This window comes from Salvelinus namaycush, unplaced genomic scaffold, assembly GCF_016432855.1.
Source record: "Salvelinus namaycush isolate Seneca unplaced genomic scaffold, SaNama_1.0 Scaffold7, whole genome shotgun sequence".
In the NCBI taxonomy this organism is placed as follows: Eukaryota; Metazoa; Chordata; class Actinopteri; order Salmoniformes; family Salmonidae; genus Salvelinus; species Salvelinus namaycush.
In genome coordinates this window covers 574,302-586,750 of record NW_024061419.1, presented here as the reverse complement: position 1 = coordinate 586,750, position 12,449 = coordinate 574,302, and the positions used below count along the sequence as shown (strand labels likewise).

General features: G+C 43.9%; 1 protein-coding gene across 1 annotated transcript; it reads right to left on the bottom strand.

The window, feature by feature from the left end:
- Positions 1 to 2,479: 2,479 nt before the first annotated feature.
- LOC120042489 (zinc finger protein 239-like) lies at positions 2,480 to 12,003 on the bottom strand. Its single transcript, XM_038987322.1, has 2 exons — positions 11,970 to 12,003; positions 2,480 to 3,658 (listed from the first exon to the last, which is right to left on the bottom strand). The coding sequence occupies exon 2, from the start codon at positions 3,627 to 3,629 to the stop codon at positions 2,910 to 2,912; it is 720 nt and encodes a 239-aa protein (XP_038843250.1). The 5' UTR covers positions 3,630 to 3,658; positions 11,970 to 12,003; the 3' UTR covers positions 2,480 to 2,909.
- Between the last annotated feature and the right edge of the window lie 446 nt (positions 12,004 to 12,449).

The following is a 12,449-nucleotide window of genomic DNA, read 5'->3' as shown; positions in this document are numbered from 1 at the left end:
ACAGAGTCAATGTGGAGGCAATATACATGGGGTACCAGTACAGAGTCAATGTGGAGGCTATATACAGGGGGTACCAGTACAGAGTCAATGTGGAGGCTTTATACAGGGGGTAGCAGTACAGAGTCAATGTGGAGGCTATATACAGGAGGTAGCAGTACTGAGTCAATGTGGAGGCTATATACAGGGGGTACCAGTACAGAGTCAATGTGGAGGCTATATACAGGGGGTACCAGTACAGAGTCAATGTGGAGGCTATATACAGGTGGTACCGGTCCAGAGTCAATGTGGAGGCTTTATACAGGGGGTAGCAGTACAGAGTCAATGTGGAGGCTATATACAGGTGGAACCGGTACAGAGTCAATGTGGAGGCTATATACAGGTGGTACCGGTCCAGAGTCAATGTGGAGGCTTTATACAGGGGGTACCAGTACAGAGTCAATGTGGAGGCTGTATACAGGGGGTACCAGTACAGAGTCAATGTGGAGGCTATATACAGGGGGTACCAGTACAGAGTTAATGTGGAGGCTTTATACAGGGGGTAGCAGTACAGAGTCAATGTGGAGGCTGTATGCAGGGGGTACCAGTACAGAGTCAATGTGGAGGCTATATACAGGGGGTACCGGTACAGAGTCTATATACAGGGGGTACCAGTACAGAGTCAATGTGGAGGCTTTATACAGGGGGTAGCAGTACAGAGTCAATGTGGAGGCTGTATGCAGGGGGTACCAGTACAGAGTCAATGTGGAGGCTATATACAGGGGGTACCGGTACAGAGTCAATGTGGAGGCTATATACAGGGGGTAGCAGTACAGAGTCAATGTGGAGGCTATATACAGGGGGTAACGGTACAGAGTCAATGTGGAGGCAATATACATGGGGTACCAGTACAGAGTCAATGTGGAGGCTATATACAGGGGGTACCAGTACAGAGTCAATGTGGAGGCTTTATACAGGGGGTAGCAGTACAGAGTCAATGTGGAGGCTGTATGCAGGGGGTACCAGTACAGAGTCAATGTGGAGGCTATATACAGGGGGTACCGGTACAGAGTCAATGTGGAGGCTATATACAGGGGGTAGCAGTACAGAGTCAATGTGGAGGCTATATACAGGGGGTAACGGTACAGAGTCAATGTGGAGGCAATATACATGGGGTACCAGTACAGAGTCAATGTGGAGGCTATATACAGGGGGTACCAGTACAGAGTCAATGTGGAGGCTATATACAGGGGGTACCAGTACAGAGTCAATGTGGAGGCTATATACAGGGGGTACCAGTACAGAGTCAATGTGGAGGCTATATACAGGAGGTACCAGTACAGTGTCAATGTGGAGGCTATATACAGGGGGTACCAGTACAGAGTCAATGTGGAGGCTATATACAGGAGGTACCAGTACAGTGTCAATGTGGAGGCTATATACAGGGGGTACCAGTACAGAGTCAATGTGGAGGCTATATACAGGGGGTACCGGTACAGAGTCAATGTGGAGGCTATATACAGGGGGTACCAGTACAGAGTTAATGTGGAGGCTATATACAGGGGGTACCAGTACAGAGTCAATGTGGAGGCTATATACAGGGTGTACCAGTACAGAGTCAATGTATTATGCACCTGAATAACTTCAACATGGACAATATAAGAACAATGATGGCTCAACATGGGTTTCTGAGAGACTGGATGACAGCTTCCTGCTCCTTCCTCCATAGTGGGAACACTGCTGGCTCAACATGGGCTTCCTGGTTATGAAAGAAGGTGTGGCGGTCAATGGTAGCCACTCCCATTGTGTGAAGCAGTTGTAGTCTTTGTTGGCAGGTATCCAGACACCAGAATGGCAGTAGAAAGGAGCCTGTTCCCCACATGCTTCCTCCCAATCATTGGCTGGATCGACTACTCCCCCACCTGACCACAGGCAGGCTGTATACTGTCTGATCTTCATTCCCACAGCCTTCATCACCGTCCCTGGAGTCTCTTCACTGTCTGATCTTCATTCCTACAGCCTTCATCACCGTCCCTGGAGTCTCTTCACTGTCTGATCTTCATTCCTACAGCCTTCATCTCCGTCCCTGGAGTCTCTTCACTGTCTGATCTTCATTCCACAATTTTATAAATGCCGACAGACAATTTGTTAGTTCTTTTGACATGGTGGGGTCTTTTTGTGTCAGTAAAAATGTCTAAGCGAGAAATGGAGGTGGAAACTCCTTTATCCACAAATATTTATATAATAACCATCACATCTTAGTTAACTTGGAGTCACATGATGATATGTTGTGTGGTCCTCCCTCTACGACTTGGGAACACATGCAGTTTATTAGGCTACAGATGAAATAAGTTATGAACTTCACAGGGTGGTGAAACTGCATGTGATGAGCTTGATGCTCCTTTCCAATACATTTTGAAGGTCTTATTCTGATTATCTGTAGTGCTGGAGGAATGACACACCCAGATAAACACACACAATGTCAGATTTTAAACAAGGACCATTTAAACACATGGAATCTAATCTACTCTATATTCAAACTGAAATACTCCAAAATTCACTTCATGTTTTCTAATACACACATTCAAATATATGTTTGAGTATACTTTGTACAATTCAATTTGATATGGTATAAACAAGTAAACACATTCTCAGTCAACAATATAAGACAATGGGAACACCGTGTAAGTTCTCTGATGAATTTAAAGTCAATGTGATGTGAAATATCAGTTTACACAGCAGGAGAAGTTATTTTTCTGTGGATTCTCACATCCCTTTTAAGTGACATTTGTTTCTCCCAGGGGTGTATTTAGATCATTTCTCCCAGGGGTGTATTTAGAACATGTTTCCTAACGAGCAAAAACTCTTTCCACACTAGGCACAATAGAAAGGCTTCTCCCCTGTGTGTATTCTCTCATTTCTATTTAGGTTTCCTAAATGGTTAAAACTCGTTCCACACAGGGCGCAATGGAAAGGTGTGTGTCCACATGTCTTTTCAGGCTTCCTAACCTGGTAAACCTAGTTCCACACTGGGAGCAGTGGTAAGGCTTATCCCCTGTGTGTATTTGCTCATGAGCTTTCATGTTTCCTAACATGCTAAAACTCTTTCCACACTGGGCGCAATGGTATGGCTTCTCCCCAGTGTGTATTCGCACATGAGATTGCAGGTTTCCTAACATGCGAAAACTCTTTCCACACTGGGGGCAATGGTATGGCTTCTCCCCTGTGTGTAATCGTGCATGAGATTGCAGGTTTCCCAATGAGCCAAAACTCTTTCCACACTGGGCGCAACGGTATGGCTTCTCCCCCGTGTGTATTCGCTCATGAGCTATTAGGCCTCCTAATCTGTTAAAACTCTTTCCACAATGGGAGCAGTTGTAAGGCTTCTCACCTGTGTGTATTCGGTCATGAACTTTCAGGCTTCCTTGCTGCCTAAAACACTTTCCACAATGGGAGCAGTGGTAAGGCTTCTCCCCTGTGTGTATTCGGTCATGAGCTTTCAGGCTTGCTAACTGGATAAAACTCTTTCCACACTGGGAGCAGTGGTAAGGCTTCTCCCCTGTGAGATTTCTCTCGTGTCTTTTCAGGCTTCCTAACTTGGCAAAACTCTTTCCAATCTGAGAGCAGAGGTGTCTTCTTGCTGGTTTGGACATCTCTGGTTCCTCCAAGTTTGGTTTTCCTCCTGCCAAAGACAGTGTTCATTTTAAGAGAAACCAGGATGAAATCTCCACATCATAAAACTGCCTTGCTATGAGGTTTAATTCAAATCAGATCCCTCAATAACCTGAGGCCAGTTTTCAAACATTTCATAATTTAAACAATCTTGGTGTGATTTTTAAACAAATGATGTTGTAGAGCTTCCTGGTAATACAGTTACATTACTTATTCTGTTTTAGAAGTCAGAAAACAAAAAACTAGACAGTTCTAGGACACTCAAAACACAGACATCGCTGTATTCCTATCAGCAGGTGGTTGTAAATATATAACCTTCATAGCTGTATGATACAGAATGTGACCTACACACTTCCTGAAACCTAAAATAAGTAAATAAGTAATTGTCAAAAAGTATTATTATTATATTTTTTTTTACATTGGACACAGACACAAAGCACATCTGTAACATCTCCCCGTGGGTTCGACACAATGTTGATTTAGATGTTCATAAATTTTTACATTTTGACTAAATCACTAATGGCATGATATTTTGGGTAAAGTAAAAAGAATGTGAAAATATTTGAGGCAGAAAAAAAAAGAAAAGATTATTATATTTATTTTTTTTACCCCCTTTTTCATCAATTGATGGTTACAGTCTTGTCTCATCGCTGCAACTCCCGTACGGACTCGGGAGAGGCGACCGTCAAGAGCCATGCGTCCTCCGAAACACAACCGCACAGCTTCTTGACACGATGCACAATTAACCCATAAGCCAGCCGCACTTTTGTGTTGGAGGAAACACCTTACACCTGGCGACCGTGTCAGCGTGCATGTGCCCAGTCCGCCATAGGAGTCGCTAGAGCGAGACAAGGACATCCTGACAGGCCAAACCCTCCTCCAACCCGGATGACACTGGGCCAATTGAATCTCCTGGTCGTGGACGGCTGCGACAGAGCTGGGTATCAAACCAGAATCTGTATTAATGCACAATGCAGTGCCTTAGACGCTGTGCCACTCGGAAGGATGCATTTACATTTCTGTTCAGTAAATATATTTTATATTTGAGATTCTTCAAAGTAGCCACCCTTTGCCAAAGTAGCCACCCTTTGCACACTCTTGGCATTCTGTCAATTAGCTTTTCAACAGTCTTGAAGTAGTTCCCACATGCTGAGCACTTGTTGGTTGCTTTTCCTTCACTCCGCAGTCCAACTCATCCCAAACCATCTCAATTGGGTTGAGGTCCGGTGATTGTGGAGGCCAGGTCATCTGATGCAGCAGTCAATCACTCTCCTTGGTCAAATAGCCCTTACACAGCCTGGAGGTGTGTTTTGGGTCATTGTCCTGTTGAAAAACAAATGATAGTCCCACTAAGCACCAACCAGAAAGGATTGGCGTATCGCTGCAGAACGTAGCCTGATTAAGTGTCCATTGAATTCTAAATAAAATCACTGACAGTGTCACCAGGAAAGCACCCCCCACACCATCGCACCTCCATGCTTCACGGTGGGAACCACACTTGCGGAGACCATCCGTTCACCTACTCGCATCTCGCAAACACACTGTGTTTGGAACCAAAAATGTAAAATTTGGATTCATCAGGCGAAAAGACAGATTTCCACCGGTCTAAGGTTCATTGCTCGTGTTTCTTGGCCCAAGCAAGTCTCTTATTATTATTGGTGTCCTTTAGTAGTGGTTTCCTTACCAGCAATTCAACCACGAAGGCCTGATTCACACAGTCTCCTCTGAACAGAGGACGTTGAGATGTGTCTGTTACTTGAACTTTGTGAAGCATTTATTTGGGTTGCAATTTCTGAGGCTGGTAACTCTAATGAACTTATCCTCTGCAGCAGAGGTAACTCTGGGTCTTCCTTTCCTGTGGAGGTCCTCATGAGAGCCAGTTCCATCATAGCGCTTGATGGTTTTTGCGACTGCATTTGAAGTAACTTGAAGTTCTTGAAATTTTCCGGGTTGACTGACCTTCGTGTCTTAAAGTAATGATGGACAATTGTTACTCTTTGCTTATTTAAGCTGTTCTTGACATATAATGGACTTGGTATTTTACCAAATAGGGCTATCTTCTGTATACCCCCCTTCCTTGTCACAATTGATTAGCTCAAACACATTAAGAAAGAAATTCCACAAATTAACTTTAATAAGGCACATCTGTTAATTGAAAAGCATTCCAGGTGACTACCTCATGAAGCTGGTTGAGAGAATGCCAAGCGTGTGAAAGGCAAACGGTGGCTACTTTGAAGAATTTCAAACATAAAATATATTTTGATTTGTTTAACCCTTTTTTGGTTACTACCTGATTCCATATGTGTTATTTCATAGATTTGATGTCTTCACTATTATTCAACAATGTAGAAAATAGTAAAAATAAATAAAAACCCTTGAATGAGTAGTTGTGTCCTGACTTTTGACTGGTAGTGTATGTGGTCGATTCCGTGAGAAAGTCAACCTGAACATGTGTAACGGAGGTGAGAACGTGCCGTAAGCTCACTCCACAGCTATCAAATCAAATCAAATATAATTGGTAACATACACATGGTTAGCAGATGTTAATGCGAGTGTAGCGAAATGCTTGTGCTTCTAGTTCCGACCATGCAGTAATATCTAACAATTTCACAACAACTACCTTTTACACACAAGTGTAAAGGAATGAATAAGAATATGTACATATAAATATATGGATGAGCGATGGCCAAACGGCATAGGCAAGATGCAGTAGATGGTATAGAGTACAGTATATACATATGAGATGTGGCTCGGGGGGTTGTTGTCCTTGATGATCTTTTTGGTGACAAGCCAAATTTCTTCAGCCTCCTGAGGTTGAAGAGGCGCTGCTGCGCCTTCTTCACCACGCTGTTTGTGTGGGTGGACCATTTCAGTTTGTCCGTGATGTGTATGCAGAGAAACTTTCCACCTTCTCCACTACTGTCCCGTCGATGTGGATAGGGGGGTGCTCCCTCTGCTGTTTCCTGAAGTCCACGATCATCTCCTTTGTTTTGTTGACGTTGAGTGAGGTCATTTTCCTGACACCACACTCCGAGGGCCCTCACCGTTGTTGGTAATCAAGCCTACCACTGTAGTGTCATCTGCAAATTTGATGTTTGAGTTGGAGGCGTGCATGGCCACGCAGTCATGGGTGAACAGGGAGTACAGGAGAGGGCTGGAGAACGCACCCTTGTGAGGCCCCAGTGTTGAAGATCAGCGGGGGTGGAGATGTTGTTTCCTACCCTCACCACTTGGGGGCGTCCCGTCAGAAAGTCCAGTACCCAGTTGACGAGTTTGGAGGGTACTATGGTGTTAAATGCTGTAGTCGATGAACAGCATTTTTACATAGGTACTCCTCTTGTCCAGATGGGATAGGGCAGTGTGATTGCGATTGCGTCGTCTGTGGACCTATTTGGGCGGTAAGCAAATTGGAGTGGGTCTAGGGTGTCAGGTAGGGTGGAGGTGATCCTTGACTAGTCTCTCAAAGCACTTCATGATGACGGAAGTGAGTGCTACGGGGCGATAATCGTTTAGCTCAGTTGCCTTAGCTTTCTTGGGAACAGGAGCAATGGTGGCCCTCTTGAAGCATGTAGGAACAGCAGACTGGGATAGGGAGAGATTGAATATGTTCGTAAACACACCAGCCAGCTGGTCTGCGCATGCTCTGAGGACGCAGATAGGGATGCCGTCTGGGCCGGCAGCCTTGCGAGGGTTAACACGTTTAAATGTTTTACTCACGTTGCCTGCGGTGAAGGAGAGCCCGCAGGTTTTGGTAGCGGGCACTGTCGGTGGCACTGTATTGTCCTCAAAGCGAGCAAAGAAGTTGTTTCGTTTGTCTGGGAGCAAGACATCGGGGCCCGCGACGGGGCTGGATTTCTTTTTGTAGTCCGTGATTGACTGTAGACCCTGCCACATACCTCTCGTGTCTCAGCCTTTGAATTGCGACTCTACTTTGTCTCTAAACTGACGCTTAGCTTGTTTGATTGCCTTGCGGAGGGAATAGCTACACTGTTTGTATTCGGTCATGTTTCCGGTCGCCTTGCCCTGATTTAAAAGCAGTGGTTCGCGCTTTCAGTTTTGCGCGAACGCTGCCATCAATCCACGGTTTCTGGTTGGGGAAGGTTTTAATAGTCGCCGTGGGTATAACACCACCGATGCACTTGCTAATAAACTCGCTCACCGAATCAGCATATACATCAATGTTGTTGTTTGACGCTATCCGGAACATATCCCAGTCCACGAGATCGAAGCAATCTTGAAGCATGGAATCAGATAGGTCAGACTGGCGTTGAACAGACATGAGCACGGGCATTTCCTGTTTTAGTTTCTGTGTATAGGCTGGGAGCAACAAAATGGAGTCGTGGTCAGATTTGCCGAAAGGAGGGCAAGGCTCTGTATGCGTCGCGGAAGTTAGAGTAACAATGATCCAGAATTTTGCCAACCCAGGGAGCCTTGTTTTCAGATTAGCCTTGTTAAAATCCCCAGATACAATAAATGCAGCCTCAGGATATGTGGTTTACATAGTCCAATTAAGTTCTTTCAGGGCCGTCGAGTTGTCTGCTTGGGGGGGGATATACAGTCGTGGCCAAAAGTTTTGAGAATGACACAAATACAAATTTTCACAAAGTCTGCTGACTCAGTTTGTATGATGGCAATTTGCATATACTCCAGAACGTTATGACGAGTGATCAGATGAATTGCAATTAATTGCAAAGTCCCTCTTTGCCATGCAAATTAACTGAATCCCCAAAAAACATTTCCACTACATTTCAGCCCTGCCACAAAAGGACCAGCTGACATCATGTCAGTGATTCTCTCGTTAACCTCTCTTGGGTAGGGGGCAGTATTTTGACATCCAGATGAAAAGCGTGCCCAAAGTAAACTACCTGTTCCTCATGTCCAAAAGCTAGGATATGCATATAATTGGTAGATTTGGATAGAAAACACTCTAAAGTTTCTAAAACTGTTAAAATAATGTCTGTGAGTATAACAGAATTGATTTGGCAGGCGAAACCCAGAGGACAAACCATCAAGGGGAAAAAAATTGAGGTCATAGGATTTTCCAATGATTTTCTATGAGACTCCCTTTTTTTAGGAACCTGGTTGCAGTTCCTATGGCTTCCACTAGTTGTCAACCGTCTTAAGAAATTGTTCAATGTTTTTCTTTTGAGAAATGAAGAAGTAGTGCTATTGATTGTAAGTGTCACTCCAGATGAACTCTACTGTTTTGGTGCGCGTGAACTGGAGCGCGCTTCACAGTGTTTTTATCCGGTATTAGAAACAGTTTATTCCGTCTTAAATTTGATCGATTATTTACGTTTTAGGGTACCTGAGGTTGGATTAGGAACGTTGTTTGAAATGTTTGGACCAAGTTTACAGGTAACTTATTAGATACTTTGTAGGCATGTTGGGCGAGTTGAAACCGGTGTATTTCTGAATCAAACGAGCCAAATAAATGGACATTTTTGGGACATAAAGGACATTATCGAACAAAAGGACCATTTGTGATGATTCTGGGACATTTTGGAGTGCCAACAGAAGAAGATCTTCAAAGGTAAGGCATTAATTATATAGCTATTTCTGACTTTTGTGGTGCACCTGCCTGGTTGAAATATGATTTTCATGTGTTTGTATGCGGGGCGCTGTCCTCAGATAATCGCATGGTTTACTTTTGCCGTAAAGCCTTTTTGAAATTTGACACGGTGGCTGGATTAACAAGAAGTGAAGCTTTATTTTGATGTATAACACATATATTTTCAAGAATGTTAAATATTTGAATTTAGTATTTTTGAATTTCGCGCTCTGCAATTTCACTGGTTGGCGGCCGTCCCACCTACCCTAGAGAGGTTAACACAGGTGTGAGTGTTGACGAGGACAAGGCTGGAGATCACTCTGTCATGCTGATTGAGTTCAAATAACAGACTGGAAGCTTCAAAAGGAAGGCGGTGCTTGGAATCAATGTTCTTCCTCTGTCAACCCTGGTTACCTGCAAGGAAACACGTGTCGTCATCATTGCGTTGCACAAAAAGGGCTTCACAGGCAAGGATATTGTTGCCAGTAAGATCAGCAACCATTTATCGGATCATCAAGAACTTCAAGGAGAGCGGTTCAATTGTTGTAAAGAAGGCTTCAGGGCGACCAAGAAAGTCCAGCAAGCGCCAGGAACGTCTCCTAAAGTTGATTCAGCTGCGGGATCGGGGCACGACCAGTACAGAGCTTGCTCAGGAATGGCAGCAGGCAGGTGTGAGTGCATCTGCACGCACAGTGAGGCAAAGACTTTTGGAGGATGGCCTGGTGTCAAGAAGGGCAGCAAAGAAGCCCCTTCTCTCCAGGAAAAACATCAGGTACAGACTGATATTCTGCAAAAGGTACAGAGATTGGAGTGCTGAGGACTGGGGTAAAGTCATTTTCTCTGATGAATCCCCTTTACGATTGTTTGGGGCATCCGGAAAAAAAGCTTGTCCGGAGAAGACAAGGTGAGCGCTACCATCAGTCCTGTGTCATGCCAACAGTAAAGCATCCTGAGACCGTTCATGTGTGGGGTTGCTTCTAAGCCAAGGGAGTGGGCTCACTCACAATTTTTCCTCAGAACACAGCCATGAATAAAGAACGGCACCAACACACCCTCTGAGAGCAACTTCTCCCAGCCATCCAGGAACAGTTTGGTGACGAACAATGCCTTTTCCAGCATGATGGAGCACCTTGCCATAAGGCAAAAGTGATAACTAAGTGGCTCGGGGAATAAAACATCGATATTTTGGGTCGATGGCCAGGAAACTCCCCAGACCTTAATCCCATTGAGAACTTGTGGTCAATCCTCAAGGTGGGCGGACAAACAAAAACCCACAAATTCTGACAAACTCCAAGCATTGATTATGCAAGAATGGGCTGCCATCAGTCAGGATGTGGCCCAGAAGTTAATTGACAGCATGCCAGGGCGGATTGCAGAGGTATTGAAAAAGAAGGGTAAACACTGCAAATATTGACTCTTTGCATCAACTTCATGTAATTGTCAATAAAAGCCTTTGACACTTATGAAATGCTTGTAATTATACTTCAGTATTCCATAGTAACATCTGACAAAAATATCTAAAAGACACTGAAGCAGCAAACTATGTGGAAATTAATATTTGTGTCATTCTCAAAACTTTTCGCCACGACTGTCAATTATAATTTTTTAATATATTTTTCCCCTCCCCATGGATAGACACTAACTACTGTTATATAGACACTAAAGGTAGTTAACATCTATGACTAGACTAGACCCCATGGATAGACACTAACTACTGTTATATAGACACTAAAGGTAATTAACATCTATGACTAGACTAGACCCCATGGATAGACACTAACTACTGTTATATAGACACTAACTACTTTTGGCCACGACTGTGATTATAATCGAAGAGAATTCCCTCGGTCGGCATTAAATTGTCAGGAATTCTAGGTCAGGTGAACAAAAGGACTTGAGTTCCTGTATGTTGTTATGATCACACCACGTCTCGTTAATCATAAGGCATACACCCCCGCCCTTCTTCTTACCAGAAAGATGCTTGTTTCTGTCAGCGCGATGAGTGAAGAAACCAGGTGGCTGTACCGACTCTGTTAACGAGTGAGCCATGTTTCCGTGAAACAGAGAATGTTAGGCTTGAAACGTCACAGATAGAGACATCCAGGGACAGTGGAGGGTATGGGGACAGGTACACTCGAGGAAGCTAAACTGTTGGCACCACACTGACGTCAGTTACACATTAACAAATAAAGTTAGTCATTTCCAAATTAAAAAAACGTTCTTTACGGTCTATATGTTGGAGTTCAGGCTTCATTTGACCTGTTAAAGTAGGGAATTGAATTAATTTTGTCCATTACAGAGACGAAGAACAAGTCACACAAAAAATGCTTTTCATTTAATCATATTTCATAGCTTTTAGAAAAGGTTTACAAAGCTTGTTATAAATATATATTTGCCATTCTTAACAAGTTCTGTAGATCAGATGTTAATGAAGCAATAAAGACCACATTGAAGTGTCTGGAGTTTAGTTTGTGTGTTCTAGAGTCTGGTAAAGAAAGGGGGGGTTGACTGGGACAGGCAATGTAACATCCATAATGTTTTAAGGAAGAGTTTATGTAAAACATGCATCTCTAGAGCGAACTTTCATCAAGGTTTAATATGGTCAATTGGTTTCTCTCCAAAGATAACTTTCATCAAGGTTTAATATGGTCAATGGGTTTCTCTCAGTCTAGCTTCATGTCAACTAACAGAACTCTGCTGGTTGTCCTGTCCTAACAGATACCAGTGGGCAGATCTATTTTATTTGTTCAAACTAAACTACAGCACTTACTTTGATGAGTCAAATCTGATCCTTTCTTCTCTTCTCCTCCTCTCACAGTTCCACTCAGCCCCGTTGTTTTCCTGCAGTCCACCAGCAGCACAGACAACCTCTTCATACCCAGCAGTAAGGTGCTACCAGGAGAGGCACGATACAGGGACTCCGGGAGGGAGGAAGGGCTAGCGTTGTCCTGGTAACCATAAAGAGGGGACACAGACACATATCATTATGGATGCTGATGCCACTGTTGTCATAAAGTGCTTTACAGAAACCCAGCCCAGACCCTGATAGAACAAGCTGTATGCTAGACCAGACCAAGCTGTACCATCTGGTGTTCTGATCTGGAGAGACTCTTCTCTGACTCGTCAGCATCAAGATGTTGTTGAGGCTCCCCAGAGGATCCAGGATAGTCATGTCTCTCTCCTGTGTGAACGAGAACATCAAACAGATGGTAAACTTACGACTGTCTATTAAAATCATTGGGTCTTACAA